Source organism: Syngnathus acus, chromosome 6 (genome assembly GCF_901709675.1).
Source record: "Syngnathus acus chromosome 6, fSynAcu1.2, whole genome shotgun sequence".
In the NCBI taxonomy this organism is placed as follows: Eukaryota; Metazoa; Chordata; class Actinopteri; order Syngnathiformes; family Syngnathidae; genus Syngnathus; species Syngnathus acus.
In genome coordinates this window covers 9120665-9146951 of record NC_051092.1, presented here as the reverse complement: position 1 = coordinate 9146951, position 26287 = coordinate 9120665, and the positions used below count along the sequence as shown (strand labels likewise).

Below are 26287 nucleotides of genomic sequence, written 5' to 3'. Positions count from 1 at the left end.
GGAGGGAAACCACTCATCTTATCAGCCCGATGTTGGAACTCCAACAAGGTCTTTGTGCCGCACGTCTCTTTGAAGATCTTTCCAACCACATTGCTAAAACAGAGGACACAATTAGAAGAGGCGCTTAGGATTACATAACAAAATTGTATGATATTTCAAAGTGCATACTGTGTTGTAGACCATACAGACTTTTTGTCACAAACACAAAACCCAGCGTGTAATATATACAATATATATATATATAATATATATATATATACATATATATATATTTGTATGTTTGTAATTGTTTATACGTAGATGCCACAGGAGAGTAAAAAGGGACTTTTTGTATGTTTGTAATTGTTTATAGATGCCACAAGAGGGCGACAAAGCTGCAATAATGTCTAAATGAAGCTCCTCAACTCACCTCAACATACTTCCTTGACAGAAAGATGTCAAAAGATGGTGACAAAACAACACTGTTGAGGGAATGTCACACTTAGTGTATTTTCTAATACTGCAGCGAGTGAAACAAAAAACATATCTATGGCTCTATTTTATGTGTTGGAGTAAAAAGCGGCACATCTTTATGTATGTGCAGAGGCAAGTCTAGTTTACCATGTATGAATTCTGGCGAACCGAGTGTACTTAATTACACATCACCTAACAATCTGGTGACAGAAAGTAGATTTAGTTCCAATTCCATAGTTTTCTTGGAGTGTTGTAGAGATATCAATTCACCAAATGTCCTTGCATGCAAAAGTCCCATTTGTTTCCCCTCTAAATACTTCTCATACTTCACATACACAGCAATAACATCACTTTTGTCCACTGTAAAGAAGATCAAGATAACTTAAAGGGAGTTTTTCTGCAAATATTTTCCTTGGCTGCTCTGTTGAGTACCCTCGAAAGGGGACGATGCATTCCTTCACCGTCTGTGGCCAAGTTATGGTCGGAATGTGGGGCGACTCCTTCAATTCTGCTTGACCAACTTGCCCTCCGTGTTGATGATGGCGAGGAGGAGTAGGAGGGGGCGGAGGGGGAGGCGGTGTCCACTACTTATTAATGCAACTTTCGCCGAATGACGCGCTCCTCCTTGTTCCCACAGAGGAACAATTTCCCCATCTCACTTAGTCATTCTCATGTCGCGACAAAGAAGCAACAAAGACGTTATTTTCGGCATGTCAAGTGGGTAAGAAAAAAAAAGTTTTTACGTGAACTTTGTTTTAATAATACTAGTCATGAAGACGTCGCAGCTGCGCGTCATCGCCTCTCTGTGGACTTTTCTTCAGTTCAGCGCACTTTTAAAGGTAAGCATAATTTCTTCAGTCACGCTTGAGAAGTACGGTTGCTTTCTAAAAGTGCCGCTTTGCTTGGATTAAAAGAACGCGCAACCAGTCAGGAGTGGATGAGTGCACCTGTTGCGTGTCAGGCTGACTGTTTCGCTACTGGTGCAAAGTTTGCGGAGAAGTTTCACACAAGAATGCAGTTTTGTTACAATGGCTGCTATGATGGTTTGTTATGCTATGAATGGGATTTTTTAATCTGGGTTAAATCCACGTCAACGCGTAATAAATACTGTGACATTTAGTTAAGTCAAAAAGGTTAACAATGGTTGACTGTTTAGCAGAAGACAAGACAGGAGTGTATTAATGGAGTTCATAAAGTATGTTTTTACTGTGTATTGTGTATTATTATTATTATGAACTATATTTTTAACATTCAAACAGCTGATCACGATGATCCATGAACATTGGTTGCCGAAACGAACTCACTTGGTAATTAAAACAGAAAATTTAAATGTAATGATAATAATTTCATATTTTAAAAAACAACTTAACATACATGGAAAATAATAACACCAGAAGAAGTCGGCTCCTCAAACTGTCTTACGTTCAAAATAAATTTATATATTTTTTACAATAAACCAGGGGTTTATATGAATGTAAATGGCAACAATGTAATCCACCTGACCCACCCACCAATTTTGTTCTAATAATCATGTTATCTTAAGTGTCTGTCTTCTGAATGATACTGAATCAATTAATGATTTCACCAAAATTTAGAGAGAGCAAGTTTTCATCCGTGTAGACGTCCAGTCTGGTTACAAACAATAAGTGAAGTTTCTTAATAATAAATAATAAAAAATGAAAAATGCTAACAATAATAATAAAATAAGAAATATGAGAAAAATAAGAAAAGGTTCCATAATACTTGCACTAAAAATATTTTCTTTAAATTTCTTTATAAATGTAGCATCAGCTATTTTATTATTTAAAATTTCCATATTTGAATGTAAGTGTGAATCCAATCCATCGCCTGGAAGCCCGTGGGATACAATAATGGTCAGATTTGACTGACACTGTACGCATTAATAGTATACATATAATATTTGTAAAGGTGGGATTGATAATACAGCGCTGACATTGACTATCTTTACATAATAAAGTGTAATGTAATGAAGTCTCGCAAAAGTAAAGAGAAGCATGGTTATCTATACTGGTTTGTTGATATGTCATATCCAGAGTCATCCAGAGTAAACCAGTGTAAAAAATGCATCCCAGTAGAATGTCATTATGTAAATCTGTGTCTGTGAACTGGCCCACCTGTCCTCGCTGGACTGGTCTTTCAGGATCGAAAAAGGCGAGAGGGGTCAGGATTGGAATGAGATACAGTTCATATGGCCAAAAGTCTTCACATCACTACCAGTTTTTAAGGTATAGCTATCCAACCTGGTAAAGAGAAGTTCTAATTGTTTCCAGTAGCATCTTCTACTTCAATATTTGTCAGTGGGCTGACTTTACATATTACACAGCAGTGACAACAATGACAAGTTGTCTCACCGCAGACATGGTGCATTTAGCCTTACATAAGAAACCACACTGCAATATAACATCCAGTTCAGTTTTGTGCGCGTTAAGGGCCATAACACATTCCCGCCATCTCTCAGCTGTGTGCACAGGAGCGAACGCAGAAGTGTTTTATTTTTGTAATGTACAACTTGTAAGTGAGGAAGTTGGGTTGAACATTCACAGTACGCCAACTAAAGGTTGTTTTAAATTTGTATAAGACACAAAAGACAGAAAGCAATAAGAGTCCATTTAAAGAACAATGTCATTTATAAAGACCTGCAAGAAATGATTAACTGCTTAGATCATGAGTTGTGTTTATCCATAGTTCACATGAGCTCATCAGTTTACATAGATTCTCATCATATCCTGTGTGTTGTAAGGGTCATTCCACTGTATTGTGGCCTACTCCTTCAGATCATAGCAAACCTCATTATTAGCTTGATACAATATTGAAACAATTCAACAAGGGCATATTCATTTTGTTGGAAAAAAACAATATGTGCAACAAAGGAAGTTCAACCTGAAAAGGGGAAATTTTAAAGTTCCTCTTTTTTTTTTTTGCATGCTGATACTACCCATATGTTTCTTCATCTTTTACCGTCAAACAAGAATAGAACAGCGCACTTAACTCTGATTTCCTTTAAAGGAGAAATTTTGTGATTTCTTTTTTTCTCAATTTCTCAGTTTTCAGGTGTCGGCGTTTGGCCCTTTCCCAATGCTCTGAGATGTATCGATTCCTATATGGTAATAAAGTTGATGGCGTTTTGTTATAAGAAGGTGGACTCAGTCTTATTTAGCTTCAAGCAAACGTATTTGTTCGCAGCCACTTTCCACTGCATGTTAACCACATGAACGGAACGCTTCCTGTAAATGCGTCGCTCAATGTCATACAGCTGCAACCCTTCAAAGTTCATGTGAACATCACAAAGTCTTATGTCAACTTCAAATGCCCGCAGCAAATATTAGAATAATTGTCTTCAATATTTTCAATTTTATGAACAAAATTTTCAATTTTATGAACAAAACGTCTTCCTCGCCAGACGACATCTTACTGACAAACATGCTAGTTACTGTCCATAAAATCCCTGTTAATAATTTAACAGGTTGACAAATACTAAAGTCTCCCACACACATTTAAACAATAGCCGCTGTTAGCCCGGAAATAAGGTGGATAGAACCAAAAAAGAAACTTGATGGATATAGTGATTGACAGCAGTTACTGTTATTAAAGGAGACTTATTTTTTTACAATTTATATCAATTCCTAGTGCAACTAACATCTGTTGCATGCTCATCTGGGAATTCCCAAAGGATAAATTATTATAGAGCACTTGAAGCACCCTATTTTTTGTCTTGCTGAAATCACGCCATTTGAGAAGGCAGCCCTTTCTCATTTAAGTGAGCCAGGTCTCATCCTGCAATGAGTATGAATTTTGGTCTCTGGCCATAAGTTAAAAGTGGCTCTGGAACATCGGCCTGCATATTTGGCCATGTTGCTGGCGGAGAAATTCTTCATAGGGTTGATTATTATTACTGATAAAAGAGTTACTTGGTTGTTAAACTTAATACTTGGGCGGACAGGTACTTATCTATTGTATACAATAGATTGAAAAGTGAATTTTAAATGATATGCCCCCTTTAAAGTAGCTAAGCAGCCAATAAAGGTTTTATTATGGTGACTTTTACTTCCCATTATGTACTATTAGAAAAAAAAAGAATACAACACTAGTTGTATTCTTTGGTTTTTTTTCTGATTCTTTGTTGCAAGTTGTTTGCTCTGTTGATTGATGTTTGTTAATATTTGAAACAGGAAATGTGCCATGACTTCATACTGTCCATTTGAACCTATTGTGGTACACACCAGCTCAGACCAGAACTGAATAAGCACAATGCTTCCTTGTGTCCCTTCATCTGATCAATTAGTTACCAGCCCTCTGAACTTCTGAGAGGTCAGACGGTTTGTTTCACCAAAACAGCATTTGGCTTAGCAGGGAATCTGGCCTTTTCTCATTCCAGGGGAAGGATTTGGTCCTGTGTTGGGGTCCAAAATACTAAAATATACATTGACATGTATTATCTGTAAACTGATGCTAAAAAACCACAGAGAGCATTAATGTGACATGAATTAAAAAGCCCTGTGCCTGCTTAATGACTAATAAGTGGTTCAAAAATCAATACAAAACAGTGCAGGGGCGGCACATGCGAACTCACTTGCTCCTCACGCTCAAATGACTCAGGAAAAGTACAACACTTTGCATGAGTTTATCATAGTATGGAGCGAATGGCCATGCCTTTATATGGTTTCATTCACTCTCTGCCGGGCCCACTCAAATGAAAAGGTGGTGACACTGCTATCAGTGGGAAACATCTTAGAACAAGGAAATGGGACGTTTGGTAACTTTCACAAGTGGCCTGTAGTGAGTATCGACACTATTCTGTGTGTATATACCACTTGTCATTTCATTCATGCTGCTTTTCCTTCCTACAGAAAAAAGGACATATGCAAAAGCGCAATAATACTGTAGTCATAAAACTAGTAAATAAAATAAATAAATAAAAGTGAATAAAAGTCTCTGTCGAATGCTTTTGTCTAACCGTATCTAAATGAGCAAAATGTTCCACATAATGGTCTGAAGCACAAAGGTCACAATTCAAGTTTTTCTCCGTGGAATGCCGCAGCCTCCGCCCACTCACTAAACACTTGAGAGGCATGATGATGGTCCAGTTTTCAATTAACATAGTTGCCTGTAACCAAAGCGGCTCCTTCAGGCTGTGCATGTACATGATGAGTTACAAAGAGTCACAGTTCCCCCATGTAAATGAGACACAGACTCCTCCCTGGACGTCAAAGGCCTTATTGTCAGCAGAGAGCAGATAATTTTATCTGTGACCTCTGTGCAGGTCAGGGTCAAATGAGGCAGTCAGGTTGAAAAAAAAAGAAGATATTTTATCTTTCGTTTTCTGCCAAAAATGTAGTTTTTACTTAAGAGTTTTGAATTTAAGATTGGAGGGTTACGGTTTGAATCTCAGCTCTGGATCTTCTGTTCACATGGTTTCCTTGGGCTTGCATGGGTATCCTGGCTTTCTTCCTCATTCCACAAGCATGCATTGTCCATAGCTGGCAACATGATTAGTTAGTTACTTGTTTATGTGTGCTTTCTAAGCGTCACATTTTAGCCCTGCTTACAGTTTCTTGTGTAGTGTAGTACTTGGTCCACCTTGACCTCCCACAGGACACAAGCGATTACAAATTTGCCCCTTGAGCGCTGCATTTAGAAGGAATGAGAAGAGACATTTCAAATATGACGTGACCAAACCCAGAATACAGGTGTGTCATGTCTTTCGCAAGCTGAGTCCAGAGGCTCGTGACATCAAATTCACTCACATGTCAGTAGAAGGCAAATATGGCAGCCCCCTGAGATAGTGAAAAATAAGTGCGATTCTTGCGAGCGTAAATTGTATACCAAGAATGAAAGCTTAATCCAGATACCTTGTTTAGACTTGTATCTCAGGGTAGGGCACAGTGTAACTAAATCTACAAAAAAAGAGGCAAAAGTTCTTATTTGAACTTGTTTCTTTGTCATTCCAAAATGTTGCATGCAAAACTGGCATATAAAACAATTGAGGAAACAACAAATGTCTGCTAGCAAAATTAGATTTTACAGTATAAGCCACACATGGTGCATGTTAATCAAAATTAGCACCAATGTTTCAGTAAATTAAGCTTCAATCAACATGCAGGGTGCAATCCAGGGTGTTGTATACTTCTTGTATAATAACTAGTATCGAGAACATGGAAAACAAAAGCACATTTGGGTTCAAATGTGAAGTTCTTTACAGCAGTGGTCCCCAGCCTTTTTAGCACCACGGACAGGATTACTGCAATGCAAGTTATTTATTGTGCAGCCCGGTACCAAATGATCCACGGACCGGTACCGGTCGGCGGCCCGGGGGTTGGGGACCACTGCTTTACAGAATGCTAACTATGTGTATGACTCGTAACCATGGCAAAAGCTCCCGGTGAAAAGAGGTAGACAGTTTTCTTTGTTGCTTGCTTTTCTTTTGGGTGGTTGCCAAATCTTTTACATTTTTCAAATTTGTGGAAGATTATAATGAAATATTTTAAGCCTTTTCCCCCCCGACTACAGCCAAAAATGACACAAGGCATGACCAATGGCAAATGACAATATGTTAGCGGGGCTTGACAACCAATACATTCGCCGGCAATACAAAGTGGGTAAGTCGTAGACCTCAAAACAATATCAGAGGACGTTTTCTTCACATTGTGCTCCAATGGTTGTCTGCAGCTCACTGTGTATGGTTGTACAGAACTGTGCTTGGGGACAGTATTTCCATGTCCTCTGATCTGCACAGTGATAGAAGAGTCAAGGCTGTGTTGTGGGTGGTGGATACCTGGAGAAACACGCACACAGACACACACGTGCACAAACGCACGCACACACACGCGCACACACACTATGGTAAGATTCAGTATTTGGAATTAGCCCATCTCACCCATTTTGCAAATATACAGTGTTACTATGTTGCGCTCACAGTCGTCCTATCACATATAAAAAATCTGATTTGCAATGCACAGACGGAGTCCATTCTGTTCAGTTTTAACCTAATGTTTGTTTTTCAAGATGTTAGAAAAATAGTTTACAAGCCTTAAAATAAAATTGACAACAATGTTATGGTTCATTCAGTTTTGAGTCTGACATAAATACTTTGACGGGAAGTTGCGCATAATCTAGATATTTTTAAACGTGGTGAATTTTTGAAGGAAATTGCCGCCATAAAACTCAAAGATAACATTTTATGCTGGGAAATATTGTGTTTGTTTATGTGTCCATGGTAAACATTCACACTCGAGTATCAACAGCCGCCTCCATGAGTTAAAATGCTTTTACTGCTTTTACTTTATGGGTGTCCGCTTTTTCCCATGCCCCGGGCACAACGCATTCTCTGGCACGATCAGGCCTCCTGTTACGAACTACTTGATGGCGAGATGATGAGAGGCAGTTTGTGAAGATTCTAGAATCACGCCGTTCAGGCCAAAGTCATCATGGTAACTAAATTGGCCAAACAGAAAATGAGGTATTAGGGGCTTCTTTCTTGCATGAGGTATCATACTGATATTCTTAAAATCCTTGCCACTTGGGCTATAATAACTAAACAAACATGTTATCAAGACACCTGAGAGCTGTTGCAAATTGTGAATAAAGCACTCTTTGTAATTGCTGCCACATTTAAAATGATTAGCATGACATTCCGTGGACTTTTATAACAAACTAATCATCATCAAGTCACTGGAATGTGACTGAAATGTGTTATCCACACTCGTCGCCATGCCCATCTACCAAAATGCCTCCTTAATACTGAGGTCTGACGACAGGTCTGGCGTTACTCAAAGTCTTGTGGTACTTTTTGTTCTTGGAACTGACCTTAATAAGCCTGAGGTATGAAGTACAGCATAATATTTACCTTCAAATCCCTTTATGTTGATTTGTTATCTGGGGTCTCTGGGTGGGTACAGGAAAGTCATGTTTGCACTGAAACAATGAATGTTTCCCAGGAGAAACCTCTGAGCCAATCAACTTTACAAAGGCTGACTCTGACCTTTGAAAATGAATTAGTGAAATGTGAAATTTAGTCAAGTTGCCGCAGTGATAAATGTGCACATTGTCCCAATCCGTGACATGAAAGGAGAGCAGTGAAAGGGCTGTCAATCAATCTGTAAACATGAGCACAAATTAAAAACCTGCACTTTAAAAACACTGGTCAGCAGCTAATTTTGGATCAAAGATGGCTTTATGTGTCTCTGAATGTATTTTTAATGCCATTTGAAATGATGAATGAAAAAGTACTGTAGAAAAGTGGGAGCAAAGACACCCAGCGCATATCCCAATTCTTATGTCACCAATGAATTGTGTTTGGTAGTTTTTGTTCTGAATAGAATGCCGAACAGAATACGAACATTGTCATTAGGCACACTTATTGCAACTAGCTGATATGGATGTTTCAAAGTTTATTTTGGTTTGTTTAGTGTACTGCTGGCCCAGGGATAGAAAATGTCACATAAGATGTTGTATTTATATCAACATTATTAATGATATGCAAAAATCGAGATCATTCAAGCTGGAGTTTTACTTTTTTGTTCTTGGTGCCGTTGTTCCAAGTCATCAGACTATAAGAAGCTGAGGTCAATAAGGTCCACCCTTGAGGGACGGCGTTGAAGGTGATGTCTTGGTTGTGCTGAGTCTCGTTACAGAGGAAGGAACTTGGGTGTTATCGGAAAGCACGCAGCAAAGATGGGCTGAGCGAGACGCAGAACGGCAGGCAGATCGGCTGCCTTTCGGGTTGATGTAATGTTTATGTAGCCGTCGGTGTGGCCACTTCCTCCTCCTCCTCTTTCCCAGACTCCGGCAAAGGGCACAGACTGAGGACACAGTGCCAGAGGGTCAATAGCCGAGTCCCAGCTAAAATGTTTGCCCATCCAGCATTTAAACATGACTTCTTTTTCCAAGGAATCCTTTTCCTCCTGGGACTTTAGAGTATGGTTTACATCTTGTCTGTGAGTCATTTCCGAGGCTTAATGGCTTGAAACATTGTTTTGTTTATTTTGGCAGAAGAAAATATGTGATACTTTGGCACATGATTAAAGTATGCAAAGCACATCTAGTCTAAATGATCAGAGACAGTTTAACATGAACATCTCGATAAAAACAACAAGACTGTCAAAGTATTATGAAAAAGTATTAGATAAAGATAAAGATAAAGTATTATCATTTCTATTATTTGTTCTTTTTACACTAAAGTCAGCCATTTTGTCGACCAATTTAAATCGATCTATTTAGTGACTGATTAGTCAGTATTTGGAGTTCTGTAAAAAATGGTGTCATAGATGATTGAATTTGACTACATTACCTCGGTGGATAATGGGGAAAAATAACAATCAGTTATTTCAAATAGATGTTGTTCAAAGGTGGGTGGCGGCAGGATCTCTCTCTACCCTCTGCTGGTTAGGGCACTGTGTATTGTTGTCATTGTAAAAGACATGATCATCAGTTCAATCCCATCAGTCCTTATGCCCATCCACAGTATTGCCTTTTGTGTAGTTGGCTACATCAGGAAGTAGTACGCATGGGCACAATTTGGCAGCCAGCAGTATGGTGCTAGTCATTCAGTTTCAACGTGTTTCCTGTCTAAAGAAGATATGTGACATTGCAGGGGACAATTACTTCCCCCAGAATGACAATGCAATTGAAAGAGACTCCCATCCTTCAATCCTTGAGTCTGTCACCCTGGAATATGTCTTCAACTCAGTTACATCTTTGCTGAAGATAATTTTGTTGTATTCCAACTCACTTGAGGAAAATGACTGCTTCATTCAATTTCACAAGGCCAAGAAAGAAAGACATCATAGTTGATTCCAGTTGTGTTCTCCATCAGCGCATTGTCTGCATCATGTCCTTTGGCAAACTGACATCAATGCAGCACAATAAGAATGCTTGTTGCTTTCATTTGCAGCGTGAAAGCCGAGAAAACCGACCTTGGTTCTGGTTTGTCACGCAGACTGGATAGTCACGTTCGCATTAAAAGAACTGTTTGAAGGATCAAATTGCCTAATTACATATCTGTGAGCTATTCTTTCAAATAAAATCCATTCAAAACGATCGGATGTTTTTGATCAGCGTTACCAACAAACACCAGAATGCCCCCTAAATTCAAACTAATTGGTTAATGGCAGAGATAGTGGCTCTCAAGATTCCAGCCAAAACAGTGACAACCAAGAGCAAACTTCTAGAATATAATGTAAAAATCCATCCAATGTTACTTAAAAATGCCTTCCTGCTTTTATGCTATGTCCTTATCAAAATGGGGTTTAAAAATAATAGCTTTGATAAGCTTTCCGGAGCAAACTGTTTGACCTTTGAGGTTGCACGCAAATTATGTTCAAGTCAACAACTGCCTGAACAGCCTTGACACGCTCTGCAGCCTTAACCCTCTCAAGGGGCACTCTCATATTTAGAAAGAATAGAGGCCCAAGGGGTTTGGGAGGAAGGCTACAGTCACCATTGTAAATAAAAAAAGAAACTAATGCAAAGTTCGGTCTTCAGGGAGAGGTGGGTGGTGGTGCTGCATTAATTAGATAAGCCTTGGAATGCTGACTATTTGAATAGAAGAATATGACTGAAGTTGTGGTATGTGACCTATTGTGATAAAAGGTCAAATAATTTTGGTTCGCTAATTATCAGGAATATGAAGGACTCCGTTTTTTTTAAATGGATATTTTAGCCATTTAACTGAATCAATCAACTATAACAGACATTCATAACACTAAACTGCTAAAAATATTAATTACAAGAATTAAAAATTATTCGATAATTGTTATTAGTTTGCGATGCTCGAAACACAATTGGTTTTTTTTCTTAGCAATGCAGTTTCGAGAAACAATGACCTAACTGAGGAGCAACTTTTTAACTTTGTGGAGCATCTTTTTTTTTTACTGCAAGTTAATCCCAGGGCACTGAAGTAATTTTTAAAACAAAAATAAGATAATGAATGAATATTTTTATAAAAAAAAATAGAATTAACATTTTTTATTTCCTAAATTTGCTTTGTGCATAGCAACCAACTTTAGTATTTTTTTCTAGCAGCATCAGCCTAGTTTAGTTTAGTTGAGTTGAGTTGAGTTTAGTTTAGTTTAGTTTAGTTTAGTTTAGTTTAGTTTAGTTTAGTGTGAGCTAAAGGTCACCTGTTGATTGACAATCATGTACGGGATCTTTGAAGTGAACGACAAGTGCTGGCAGCTATTTCATTAGCTACCGCCAGACACAATAATACTTTTGACTGTTTTATCACAGTTTGAGTCTCAGGTTTGTTAGTCAATGTATATGAATGAGGCGCAAAGTCCTAATTTTCACTTTTGTGTGTGCGTGTTTGTTTCTGATTGCTTATTCAATACTGACATCTGCTGTTGCATGAGACTAAAAGGTGTTTGTATTCTTACAGGGCTCCCATGGAAACCGTAAAGGTGGGTCATTTTACACACTGCGTATATTCTTTGGCTAAATATAGGTTTTTCTTTATTAATAGCTTTTTTTCATATTGGTCCAATCCTTGTTCCTCTGTCTCACAGATCAGCTATGTGACAGCAATGAAACAATAAGTTTAATAACAACTACAACAACGGTCACACTCGCCTCGCCTTCCAGTTGCATTCTATCGGTTGGGAACATCTCTGGAAATGGTTCACTCATTGGGTTAACTCCTGGAGCCATTTATCATGTCTTCCTCAACTGTTCCAACTGCTGTCAAGAGGTCACAATGAGTGAGTCAAACTGAAATAAGGAAATTATGCTCAACAACTATGTGAACTGTGTTTGGCAATCATAGGACAACTTAAGCAAAAAGCCCTTTGACTCACAATACAGTCTCTCAGCTGGAATACACTCCAGATCTCATTTCCCCCTGACCAGAATATGAAAAATATTCATTTGCGCAATATTATTTTTAATATCGAAATATTCATAGCTACATCCACATGCGTCCAACCATGCATTCTCTTGTGTTTCTCCGGGATTGGGTCACCAGGGCAATAGTTTAAATGCAGGAGCCCAGACCTTTCTTCGTCAAACTCTTCCAGGGGTATTCCGAGGCATTACCAGGCCAACCTGGAAACTTAACTTCCTGTTTTTACGCCCATCAAGTGTAATGGAAAGCCCACTTGTGCGCATGGGTAGAGTTTTGGTATTTTTGTAGACGGGCGCAGTTAGAAAGTGGCCTTTGTGCCGTTATTGGAGTGAACTTAATTCCTTTATCTCCCCTTTTGCTCAGAGCCTCATAAAGCCAGCCTTCTTGAAGTCGGCCAGGTCACGACATCCTCAATAAAGGTGAGCTGGAGCAAACCAGAAGGAAACTACTCGTTCTACATGGTACAATGGACTGATGGAAAAGTTGCCAATCAAGAAAATGTGACTCAAACATGGATAAATATAACTGAATTGTCTGCTGGGACCATGCACAATGTAAGTGTAACTACAGTGGCAGATGACAAAGTGACTGAAGGCGATACTGCAGCTGTGTCCCAATACACAAGTAAGTACTTTTTTGATTGTGATTAACAAAATAATGGATAACTGACAAAACTGCGGCACAGTAGCTCATTTGTTTGATTTGATTTGATTTGACATTCTTTTATTAGTCCCACACGGGGAAATTCCAGTATATAGCAGCCAACAGTGTTAGAAAACAACAGAGCTGCTGTAAGAGGCTGCCGCTTGTTCAGCGCAGGGAGTAAAAAAAAAAACACTTTACGAAAACATAACATAAAATAACAATATAACAGAAAACATTACACAAAACATTGGCAATAATGCCAACATAACAATTATCCCTTTTTATGCCTTGTTGTTTGAAGCGGTTTTAGATTAAAGAGGAGAGATCAATTTGGCAGTGAACAGAAAGTCCCCAAATTGTTTCCACAAAGCTGCAAACTTATAGTTGTCCTAAATGTTTTCCTTTTTATGTTGTTCTTTTTGTTGGCAAAAAAAAAGATATTTGGGGGCTTCATGTAGATTGATTTGCTGAATGTTCATTCAGCACAATGGATCCATGGCAGTTTTTGGACAGTGCTATTTACATAATATTTTTTTATTATTGAAAAATAAATACAAGGAACATGTTTGAGCTTTAACTCTTCACAGTTGATAAAGAAAACTTGTTTGACTATTTTTTTGTGCTCATTTTGTTCTCGATCCTCTTATGTAGAACCAGGCATCATTCGCGAACTCTCTGCTTCTGCAAATACATCCGCAATATCTCTGAAATGGAAACCACCTCACGGTGAGGTGTTCTTATATGAGATTAAGTGGCACAACGAAGGATCGCAGTTCAAAAACACAAATGATGACTTCACTGTGCTATCAGACTTGGCCTCTGGTACATCATACACAGTCACAATTGTTTGCATTGCTGGAGACAACCAAACGGAGGGAGAACCTTACATATTTGCCCAAGTCACGAGTAAGACATCTCTGCTAGCATGGCAAATAGAAATGTACAATATTGTTGAAGAAATTAAACTCACTGTGGTCTCAAACATACTATCTTGAAATTAATTTGACATTTTTACCAAAACGTACAGTGCATTGACAACTCAACCTAGAAAACAAAGAGATTGTCATGAGGATAAATACATATTTTATTCTAATCACATCAGTGCAATGTTGAGATGCCACTGGTAAGTATAGAAAAACTAAGAACACTATAACTCATTTGAAACTTGGAGGAGTCTGGTCTGGGGTTGCGTTTTCATGACTCTGTGCAATGTACAATGAAATCTCTAAATGTGGCATTTCAAGGTGACATTTTAATTCTGCTGCCTACTGTCAGAGAATTTGATCTCTGTTGGATTAACAGACATAGGAAGGCATACAAACTATCATACTGTTTCATTGATAGTGAAGTGAAAAACTAGCCTAAGATTTGACTTTCTTATTTTTCAGGGCCTGAGAGGCCTGAAAATATTACAGTTACTCCAGGGACTGACTACCTGACAATTAACTGGACCTTACCCCAAGGGAGAGCTGATTTCTATGAGGTGAACATCTCCAAAACCAATCCGTTATATTCCTCCAGCAAAAATACAACAGTCACCACAGCCCATTTTTACGATTTGGATCCGGGGAGAGTTTTTCTCGTCACAGTCACCGCTGTCGCTGGAAATCTAGGCAACACAGCCGACCAGATTGCATTCGCTACCAGTAAGTTGACTTTTTAAGATGTTTCCCCAAATTGACCATGATCTGAATTAGTATTTATAGTTGGACATAAAAAGCTCTAAATATGTGAATATCTGAAGCTGTTCTTTTTTTTTTTTTCTTTTTACAAATGTTCAGTTCCAACACCACCTGGTTCACTCAATATCACGCAAAGTACAAATTCTTCACTTCACCTTCGATGGGAGACTCCCGCCAACATGGAGCGTTCTCCCTTTATCAGTTACCATATTACCTACGAAAGACCAGATGGTGAAATGCAGACCACTAACACCACCGATAACAGCGTGGTGCTGTCACAGCTCTCTTCTGGAACATTGTACAACACAACCGTGTACACAATTGGACCCCATAAATTGAGGAGCTCTGCTGTGCATATATCAGGATACACCTGTGAGTTCACCACCAAAGCTGTTCCTTTTGCTGTCCTGTTATATGTTAGCATACAAATGCTCCTCTATCTTAAGTGATGTTTCAACTCAATTTGCTATTCTGCTTAAAAGTATGCACACCAACTGTAAGGGCAACCTCAGTGTGTACCTCTACATCCATTTTATAAAAGTCTAGGGCTTTTCTTCTTCGGACTTCTCGAACACATCTATAGCTACCGTATTTGCTCTTTCTTCTAAAAGTGTGTTCACTCGACCAACTCACATTGAAATACTGTGATTTTTTTTTTTCTAGTGCCCAACCCTGTGTTACACCTTGTGGCCAGTCCTTTCAATACAACCTCAATAAATGTAACATGGTCCAACCCATATGGAGTGCAGACATCTTATAAATACTTGGTTCAAACCTACAACTCTACTGGAACACTTTTGGATGAACAAACAGTCATTGATAACAACACCGATGTACATGGTCTGGAACCTGGAACTAAGTACCATGTTACCGTTACCACATTAGCAGGAGAAAGTAAATCCAAGAGAGAGCAGACGTTCACTTACACATGTAAGACAAAATCACTGCATTATCTTGACATGGTCATATTGATTATTACAAAAATATTTGTCTTATGTTGATTCTAACAAAAACCTGTTCTCTGTTTTGTGTAGTGCCTAAAGCTGTGACTAAACTCAAAGTTCAGGATTATAACACAACAACCATCCAGTTGATATGGTCCAGATCAAGTGACTACAAGGATACTTATAGCTATCTGCTGAATGCATTCCAGGATGAAACAGTGGTTCAGAATGGGACAACTAAAAGACAAACTTATACCTTCTTCAATCTGATCCCTGGAACTCTTTACAGTTTTGATGTGGTCACAGTTTTAGAGGGGCTGACGTCGACATCGGAATACACATCACATTACACAAGTATGGCCTCACTCGTCTGTACTGTCAAATAATAAGAATAAGAATTGGTACATTGCAATATAAAATATACCACGGACCAATATAATTCGCAAAATCGTGAGCATTTACAATATATTATGAATTTGCATTCTTACAAATAAAGGCCTTATACCATATGCATTCTAGCCACTGTATGAGCTCATCTGATAGTTGTCTTCTTTTTTCAGAACCTGAGGTAGTTTCAGACATCAGGGTCATAGGGACAACAACTAATATGTCTGTCTTTTGGACTGCTCCAATGGGCCACGTGGACTCCTACATTGTACACCTGTTGAACAAAGACTCAGAATCTGAAAGTTCAAAAGAGGTTCTGAGTAACTCAACTCTTAGCACATTATTTACAAATCTGAAGCCAGGGATGCTTTATTGTGTGGTGGTGATAAGCAAAAGTGGACCTTTCCTGAGTGACAATTCAACTTACTGCAACGCAACTTGTGAGTTAACTCATCATGCTTTGAAGAGGATTTATATTCCATTTTCAAACAGTGACTAATAAAAGTGTTCTTTTTCTCTTGCTAAGTTCCAAACCCTCCTGGGCCCATAAGCGTTGCCTTCCAGACTGTCAGCTCCATTAATTTCACTTGGCACCAACCAGATGATTTGGATCAAAATCAATGCAACTACAGTGTCGATGGCCACTCCATAACCCCAAATAATTGGTTTGTTATGAACAAGCTCAATTCTGGTAGCCCGTACTCTATTTCTGTTGCAACAATTGGTGTGATGGGCTATAAAAGCACGGCGGTAACAGCAACGTTTTATACAAGTAAGTCAATTAGCATAGAAGGATAACTCTAAATCCATAATACTTATGTTGTTTTGAATTACATTTTTCTCAGGACCATTTTCGGTGACCATGCTGAAAGCGGCAGAAATTACCACAAATGCTGTCATGTTGGTGTGGCAACAACTAGAAATTAAGCTTAACTACTCATACTTGGTGCATGTCACCAACGGATCATTTCAATCAGACGAAAGGGTCTTCACAACATTGTATGCCGATGTCTCCGGCCTTCTCTCTGGCAACAACTACACCTTCAGCGTCACCACACAAGCAGCAGATGGCACTCTGGCAGCTCCACAGATCAAATCCTTCTTTACACGTATGTGAGCATCCTCTTAAAAGAATTCGGTAACAACAACTATCATCAATAATATTTGTTGTATTAATTTGAGATCAAAGAATATTAAATCAAATTTAAAATAGGTTGATTTAACTAAAGAAAACTCGTTTGCCAAAATTGAAAGACCATTTTGAGTTTAAATGCACAAGCTGATGAATCTTGTTGAGAAATATGAAGCAGTTTGTTTGACTTTTGTCGGCAAGTTATACTGCAAATATCCAGAGTAATATTTGAAATATTGCTCTAAAACTCTCCTTGTAAAATTTACTGAGAATTTCAGGGTGAAAAAATTACCATTTTTTTTCCCCAAGTAAATATCACTGAAAAAACAGTTTAAAATCAATAAATAATAACCGTTGTTTTGGAAAATTTTGGAGAAAATATTCTAATGATACTAATAATATTTTCTACTACTGTACTGCTCAAAATCACTCGGCAGGGACAGTGATATCCACCTTGGTGGAAAATAATCTGAGATAGCAAATTGGACTAACGATATATATGTTCAATGATGCTTATCGGACAGCGATCCTCATTTTCATCAAAGGAAACTTTCTGCCTGTGTTTTATAGGACCACATGAGATTAATGAATTTAAGGCGCTCACCTTAAACTCAACTGCAATACAACTGAATTGGAAGGAAGTGCTGCAACACAAACCTGAGTACACCTATTGGGTTGAGACAACTGGTTGTGGCTTCCAAAACCAAACTGTGACAAAGGAAGTTGCAGTGATTTCAAAGCTCCAACCTGGGACACTGTGTACTTTCTGTATTTCTGTCCAAGCAGGGGATGGCATAAAAGGGGGAAAACGCTGCATTTCCCAGTACACAAGTAAGACTTTAATTTGCCATTTGAATGAAAGCACTTTCTTCTCTTCATTTGTCAAACTCAAGTCATTGTTTTGCATGTTATCAGTGCCTGAGGCAGTGCAACTCGGGATCTCCAGTCAAGGCTCTAATATGTCAGTCCTGGTGTCCTGGATTATTCCACAGGGGAATATTGGGTCATATAGTGTTCACCTCAACAGCTCTTCTACTAATCGGTCACAGCCAGTGGAGGCTACCAATAACTCCTTGCTTTTCGAGGGGCTGTCTGCTGGTAGTCTCTACAGCGCCAAGGTCGTATCCCATTCTGGACCATTCAATGTGTCATCGGAATTTGTTACAAATGCTACCTGTAAGTACCAATTTGTTCATGCCATATTTAGTAACAACACACTTAGGTACATACACACTCACCAGCCACTGTATTAGGTATACCGTCACATTATGCAACCAACGTTGAGCATGGTTGTCTACCGTATTATTGTTTCATTTGAGCATTTGTCAGCTTGAAATTTGTACATAACATAACACAAACTAACAGAATATCACATGACATTAATTTGCATGTTGATGTTAACACACTGTATGTACCAATTCCTAAAGTTCCAAACCGACCTGGGCCTATTGAGATCCTCACAAAGTCGACAAACTCAATAGAAGCAAGGTGGACAGATGCCCCCTTGATGAATGGTACATCATTCTTCTATCAGCTAACACGAGCACCATCGGAGGAAAGTGGATACATCAATACCACCAACTCCAGTCATACCTTTGACAACTTGCTCTCTGGGACTCCCTACAACATTTCTGTAACAACAATTGGGGTCTTGGGTTTTAGGAGTGAAGTGATCCATGCCTATTTGGTCACCACAAGTAAGCATGCGTTTGTTTATTTATGTATTTATTTAATTATGTCTGTCTGTCTGTATGTATGTATGTATGTATGTATGTATGTATGTATGTATGTATGTATGCATTTATTTTTTTATTTATTTGTATTTTTTCATGTGAAAAAATGTCTGATCTCAGGGTTAACGCTTTCCTCTCCGATTCCCTTAGAACCCTTGCATGTGCAGTTTCTCAACTCTTCTGCAAAGGAGGATAATATAACAGTCACATGGTTTCAACCTGATGAATACAAGGAAAGCTACGTTTACAATTTGACCTGGCAAAGCTCAGACTTGCCTATCAATGACAGTATTGTGACTGACCAAACAATGCATACTATCAAGAACCTGGTCCCTGGCAGTAGGTATAACTTTTCTGTTGTCTCTGAGACTAAGGATGGAACTCAGAGTGCTCCCAGAAGGATTTCCACCTGCACGGGTATGATCACAATATCCTACACTCACAGTTATGCAACCAGTGTGCACTGTTCTTATCTTATTTTGCAAATTTAGGAACTCTGTTATTTTTACTTTCAAATTTTGGAGGCAGTCTCTAAAAAATACATTGTGGCCACATAAGCTTCTACAACCTACAGAGGCCCGCATTATTTATCAAAAGAAAGAAATAAAATCAATCAGAAATGATTTTTGTTTTGCTCATTGTATGTTATGCTGCCCATACCAAAAATGCATATCCCTTACATACTAAGCAATCAGCAATAAAACCGTAATAAACATTACAAGTGTATAAACTGTTCACACTGCGCAGGTTGTAAATTCTTAAATAACCTTGTGTGTCTAACAAGTGTTAAAATTATGTTATTGGTCTATTCCAGGTGCAAGCCCGGTGAGAAATACAACATGTGAAGGTCCAGATATTCCAAATGCAGAAATTGTCTTGTCCTGGACTAAGCCCATGGGGCAATTTCATGACATTCGCATCACTATTAATAATGCGGAAATTGGGACAAGCACCTGTAACCAAAGCTGTAGCCAGACCATCTCCAACCTAAGTCACTACACTTCATACAACATAATGATGGAGACACTGAGCTGTGGAGAGCCTTCTATTCCAGTGTCTCTACACTGCAGGACTGGCATCACAGGTTAGACTTATTTTAAATGTAGCTTTCCTGTTACGGACAAAATCACAATTTTTGCTGTCGTGTTTTGGCAGACCCACCGATTCCAGCAAACTATGAGTCGCTAACTATTGTGAACGAGAAAGTATACAACAAATTCACAATTCTAATCAATTCCAGCCTGATAGTTGAAACCAGTGGGCCAGTCACTCATTTTGGTGTGTTGGTGGCGGAAAACATAAAAGGTTTGTTTCATCCAATTTTGTTTCCATAGTATTGTAGTTTCATCATCTTCTCAATAAATTCTGAATTGTCTGCTTGGCAAGACTATTAAACTGATAATCATTCTCTTATGTCTGTACCTTCAGAATCTGACATGGCTAATACAACCAGGTTCTTGGGAAACACATATCAACAGTGGATTGACAAACAAACTCCAGTATACCTGGCAACCATCAAGAAGATAAATGGTCAATCGCGCAGTCAAGAGAACATGTTGTCTGTGATTATTGGAGATGGTTCAGAATGGGAGGGCTATACCAATGGACCCCTTCATGCCAACCGAAGATACCAGTAAGACTTTAAAACATACCGCTGCATTTAGCAGATAAATTATGTGTCATCCATCCATCTCTCGGTCCATCCATCCGTCCATCCATCCATCCATCCATCCATCCATCCATCCATCCATCCATCCATCCATCCATCCATCCCTCCATCCATCCATCCATCCATCCATCCATCCATCCTTCCATCCATCAAACTAATTAGCGCGCCTGAATATGTAAATGAAAAACACAGTAGAATGGACGGAATACATTTGTGTGTGAAAACAGAATCCAATCACATGTCGTCAATATTTTTGAGCCTAGCTATGATTATTGCCATCATTATGCAATATTTATTACATTACTCAGAAATACTTACAGCGTGAGTTGTTTTGATTTCGTTTTGCTTTTATTTATTTTATCTTGCAGGTATGCCATCGTATTATTCACTAGATTGTTTCTGCAAGACAACCTAATTAAGTCTTATGCATCAAAGGCCTCAATCACAAATTTCTATCCAATGCTAAATCTCCCCCAAGACCCAGGTACCATGCAAGTTCTAAATGAACTGTCTCATTTCATGTGCTCACTTTTTTTTTCTTGAAAACTTACTCATGATCTTTGTCAATGTCATAGTTGTCATCAGTGTCGCTGTCGGAGCAACACTTGGGATTTTTAGCATCCTCTTCATCATTCTCATTGGCTTCATTGTTTACTGGAAAAGGTTTGTTACATTCACCAAGTCCCGTCATCTGACACATGTAAAAGTCACACCTTTCAACTCATGGTCACTATCCTGTAGGTTATCCAAAAAAGAATCCTCAGACATCCAGATTCATTCCTTGAGGTAAAATATGTTCATTTCAATCATATTTATATGTATACCAACAAGAGATTTCAGTTAAACTTTGTATTCCATAACTGTCCGTCAGTGCTGTTTTATTTTGTTTTCAGAGGCAAAGCGTGAGTATGAACCTTCAAAGATAGCGAGATAAAAACTGAATTGGTTTCTTGTTACTGCACTCTTGTCCTTTGAGCAGAAATGCAGCAGTGAGGGTGGAGGACTATGAAGTTTACTACATGAAGCAGAAGGCGGACTCCAACTGTGGTTTCGCAGAGGAATTTGAGGTGAAACTTTCATTAAACATCTTGCCCATGTCAGTCAACTAGCAAAATTCACTACTAACATTGCATTTTGGTTTTACTGCCTTTATAGGACCTAAGGCTGGTTGGTACATCTCAGTCAAAAGCATGTGCCCTTATGCAAGAGAACAAAGCCAAGAATCGCTACAACAATGTACTTCCCTGTGAGTCACCTCCAGCCTACTTTAATCCCTACTTAAAAATCAAAAATACTCTCGTCTGTCTCTCACTACCTTTTGCTTGTACCCTATTTTCCGGACTATAAGGCGCACCGGATTATAAGGCGCACCTTCAATGAATGGCCCATTTTAAAACTTTGTCCATATATAAGATATATACATTTGGCCCGCAGGCCGGACTTTGGACACGCCTGCTGTAGTGGCTCAATATTGGTCCATATACAAGGCGCACCTGATAATAAGGCGCACTGTCGGCTTTTGAGAAAATTGGAGGTTTTTAGGTGCGCCTTATAGTGCGGAAAATACGGTAGTACAAACCATCCACGTCTCGGCCATATGCCACAAAAATAGCGTACACCGTGAAATAAAATATGCACCTGCATAATCTAATGATATCCAGTACGAGAGCTGAAGCATTAAAATAAAAATAAAAGATAACAATGCTGCTCACTTATGTTTGTCACATAACTAAGAATGGTACTGTTATTGTTAGTGCTGTTGTTTCACAACGGAATTTTTTGTTTAGCTCGGTGCACTGGAAATATCATCGTTGCAAAATCTGAATTTTGATACAGCTCTAATATTGGATGTTGTGTTGTAAGAGTGTACTTATGAAGTGTCATGATCGGCAATAGCAGGTTTGCAACAACACAAAAAATTGTTTTCATAGAATACTCTTTTTCATCATAATTCCCATGTCCCACTTCTCATACTTCCTAGATGATTCCTCTCGAGTGAAACTCTCTATCATTCATGGAAATCCATTTGATGACTACATCAATGCTAACTACATGCCGGTGCGTACTGACTCCTTCTGCCTGAGCCATTGCTTCATCATTTCTCATCCGTTGCCTTCATCACTTCAGTTAATCTCAAGTTAATGTTTGGACTGTTGATGTTTGTGCATGGACTGCTGCTTCATTTGGCAGGGTTACAACTCCAAAAAGGAGTTCATCGCAGCCCAGGGTCCTCTGCCCGGCACTGTCAAGGATTTTTGGAGGATGATATGGGAGAAGAATGTGCACACCCTGGTCATGCTTACACGCTGTAATGAGCAAGGCAGAGTGAGTACACACACAAAATTGTCTTTAGTATTGCTGAACAAAAACATGTTCAGAGATACATTGCATGTCTGTTTTTTATTTTTTGGTTGGTTGGTTGGTTGGTTGGTTGGTTGGTTGGTTGGTTGGTTGGTTGGTTGGTTGGTTGCTTTCTTTCTTTCTTTCTTTCTTTCTTTCTTTCTTTCTTTCTTTCTTTCTTTCTTATTTATTTCTTATTTCTTTCTTTCTTGCTTGCTAAATTAAAATGCGCTAACCATTGTGACATTTTAGAATGAATTATTCATTTTACATTATACATTTTCTTTTTTACATTTTACTATTACACTTTACTTTTTTACTTTTTCTTTGCTGTCCCATTCAGCTGCCTCGTTGTGCAGTATGTGATATCTCTATGCTGTTTTGTTTTGTACTTCCTCTGTGATACTGCATTTTGATGGATATGTATTAGAAATATGCCAGACAATCAGGTTTGAAAGGGAACGGAGAAAAGAACAAAGCAAAAAAACAACAGAGACCAATAAACTGTACTGTATGACAACAGTGATATTACATACGATTTGGAAGGATAGAATAATTTTAAATGTAAATCATGTTTTAATGTAAATCATTCATTGTTTTCTTTCCACAGGTCAAATGTGAGCAGTACTGGCATTCAAGCACCAAGCACTATGAATACATCCGCGTTACAACAACCTCTGAAATACCCCTTGATGATTGGACCATTCGGGACTTCGAAATTAAAAATGTGAGGGAAATTTAGGCAATCGTCACATCATTTGTCTTCCTGTATTAACCCATGTCGATGTATGCCCATAGGTGAAAACAGCAGAGACTCGTTCAATTCGCCAATTCCACTTCACAGCCTGGCCCGACCACGGGGTACCGGAAACTACAGAGCTTCTAATCAGCTTCAGACACCTGGTCAGAGAACATATGGACCAATATTCCACCAACTCCCCCACTGTGGTGCACTGCAGGTTTGTCAGAACAATCAGTGAGGGGAACTTTTACAGTGTTTGTAGTTTGGGGGAGATTCACTGACAGACAAACTGCATGTAATCAGGTACTTACTGTAAACTAAGTTTCATCTAAAAGCAGCTGACTACACCCACAGGAGAGGTCATAAGCTCTCCATGATATGAAGATGTTTTGAGTTTTTTTGCACGCTGTAGGTGAAAGACAAATCTCCCCAGCCAAAAGTTAGGGACACTGATAGAATATAATGAGATGTCAAATGTGTAAACAATTGCATTTACAAAGACAGTAAGCACTACCCAGTGCTTAGATTTTCACACAGTAAGTAATTCAGAGAAATTCATTCTCATCACATATCAGGTATGCTTCAAACAAAATGTCCAAATTGTTTGGGCAACCATTTTAAAGCCTTAGATAAAAAGCACAGTATTCTGGAAAATGAAGTGCCGTTCTACCGTCATATCAAACAATTTAAAATGTTGGCAATTTGTATTACCTGTTTTATCTGAGTAGGCTTTTAATGTTAACAAAAAGCTATTACAGTATCTACTAAGATTAGGAGATGCCGTTTGCCATCTGTGGTCATGTGACAACAACCCTTTGACATTGTATGTGATTAGGGGTGCATAAATTATTTGACTTGACCGATTATAATTACATATTGTGTACGTAACTCCTTAAAATAATATTTGTGTGAAATTGGTGCTTTAAATGGGCTTATGTACTGTAAAGCTTCATTGTCAAATCCACTTTTATTTTGCATCATGAATTCTTTTCACAGAATTTCAATTCTACTCAATTTGAATTTCAATAGCAATTGTGCTTCCCTTTTACCACGTCACTTCAAATTCAAAAATAGAAGTGGAATTTAAGGGTCAATCTCAATTCAATTCTGAATTTTGTACAGTCCTAGTACTAGGTACTAATGTTGAGGCACGTTAACACGTGCACCGCTTCAATGTTCAGCTGTGATTATGTATTTCTCTGTTTCAGTGCTGGGGTGGGCCGCACTGGAACCTTCATAGCCATTGATCGTCTCATCTTCCAAATTGAAAGGGAAAATGTAGTGGATGTTTTTGGTGTTGTCCATGAGCTGCGCATGCACCGCCCACTCATGGTCCAAACAGAGGTACACACATACAACACTACATTCAGTGATCTTTTTGTAATTGTCAGCTGGGGTCAACATCTTGATTTTATGTCTGTGCAGGACCAGTATGTGATCTTGAACCAATGTGCAATGGACATAATCCGATCAAGAACTGGAACTAATGTGGATCTAATCTATCAAAACACCGCCGCACTCTCCATTTATGAGAATGTGGAACCCAGAAAAGGTTATTATAAACACGGCTGCCACAATACTTAAGCCAGTTTGAAGCACTCAGGTCTTCGACTTCATTTTTAATTTTTATAGCAAAGAAAAGGGAGTGCTTTTCTAAAACATCTCTTGACAAATTCATGTTTTAGGAATCTTTTGAATCAAAAACTTATATTGTTTTCTACCTTGTAAATTGTTAAATATTAAGATATTGTTGAATACCATATAGTAAACATGTATGGTAGTTTCCCAAAGCATATTTGGATTGTGTAGCTGTCTACTGTAATTATGCTGGCCTAATACTGTATATGATTGGCTCAGGTTTATGGGCGTTATTATTGCTGACACTTGTAAAGTGTAAAGAGAAATTGTCTTAAAATGAACTGTTGGTCCTGTGAAACCAGCGGATGGCACTCAAGTGAAACCCATATTGCAAGAGCGCTATAATTATTGACCAATGTAAATAGAACTGAATAATATGACAGATTATTATGGCTTTGCACATTTTATGTTACTTTAAACTATGTAATGAGTAGGTATTTTATATGTTTTTTTTTTTTTGTATAGTGTGTATTGTGTATTTTTATGCACTGAGGTGAACAATGCACTGGATGCATTTATGTTTCTCTTCTAAACATTTGTGAGTAAAGAAGCAGGTTTTATTAGATGTATCATTTGGCCAGTTTGGAACAGTCATCATTATGTATTATGCGGTCACAACTATCTTTGAATGGCATTCCCCCATGTCAATTCCTGCTGAGAATATTGTCAGAGACATGAACATTTTTCTAATTTTGTCTGTACATTTAAAAATGACGTTTTTTTTTTAAATAATGAGACTGATATATTCTTTGAAAACATTATTTAAAACCCAGTGTTATACTGTTGTCAGAAGCACTTTAAGAAAATCAGGAAGTGCATACGCTGGATGGAAAAAAACATCCAGAATTCAGTTTAAGTTTGTATTAATTCCTATGAGATGCTTGCTGGTACAATGCAAAACTGTAAATGACCCACTTTTATGTTTCGTTTGTGATGTGTAAAGCAAAATGGGTAGCATGGTGATGAGACTAGATGTCTTGCCTGCTTGTGTGAGTGCCACTAGAGGGCGCTCATTGATATGGTATTTTAAAGAATGCCAAAGTTAATGCAAACACATTGGCCCTC

The 26287-nt window shown here is 38.4% G+C and overlaps 1 protein-coding gene across 3 annotated transcripts; it reads left to right on the top strand.

The window, feature by feature from the left end:
* Window positions 1-1053: 1053 nt before the first annotated feature.
* On the top strand, window positions 1054-26059 carry ptprja (protein tyrosine phosphatase receptor type Ja). Of its 3 annotated transcripts, XM_037255420.1 has the most exons (31): window positions 1054-1292; window positions 11849-11870; window positions 11976-12167; window positions 12674-12934; window positions 13607-13861; window positions 14344-14601; window positions 14737-15009; window positions 15301-15567; window positions 15672-15935; window positions 16142-16408; window positions 16495-16740; window positions 16814-17077; window positions 17671-17931; window positions 18016-18276; window positions 18528-18797; window positions 18984-19250; window positions 19648-19917; window positions 19989-20138; window positions 20262-20466; window positions 20871-20986; window positions 21078-21165; window positions 21244-21288; window positions 21396-21404; window positions 21482-21569; window positions 21658-21748; window positions 22484-22560; window positions 22693-22827; window positions 23453-23569; window positions 23641-23801; window positions 24793-24928; window positions 25010-26059. In XM_037255420.1, exons 1-31 carry the CDS (start codon window positions 1224-1226, stop codon window positions 25166-25168), a joined length of 5544 nt encoding a protein of 1847 aa, XP_037111315.1. In that variant the 5' UTR covers window positions 1054-1223; the 3' UTR covers window positions 25169-26059. The 3 variants fall into 3 exon arrangements, with proteins under 3 accessions (XP_037111315.1, XP_037111317.1, XP_037111316.1); XM_037255422.1 differs by lacking the exon at window positions 11976-12167 and having other exon boundaries at window positions 1055-1292; XM_037255421.1 differs by lacking the exon at window positions 21396-21404 and having other exon boundaries at window positions 1055-1292.
* Window positions 26060-26287: the final 228 nt, after the last annotated feature.

What these genes read in the sequence shown, in the direction of transcription:
- ptprja (XM_037255420.1), top strand. Translation starts at nt 1,224, where the DNA reads ATGAAGACGTCGCAGCTGCGCGTCATCGCCTCTCTGTGGACTTTTCTT. An exon ending in ATACACATCACATTACACAA is followed by an intron (nt 15,936 to 16,141) that starts GTATGGCCTCAC and finishes TTCTTTTTTCAG; the next exon opens with AACCTGAGGTAGTTTCAGAC. An exon ending in AACTTACTGCAACGCAACTT is followed by an intron (nt 16,409 to 16,494) that starts GTGAGTTAACTC and finishes TCTCTTGCTAAG; the next exon opens with TTCCAAACCCTCCTGGGCCC.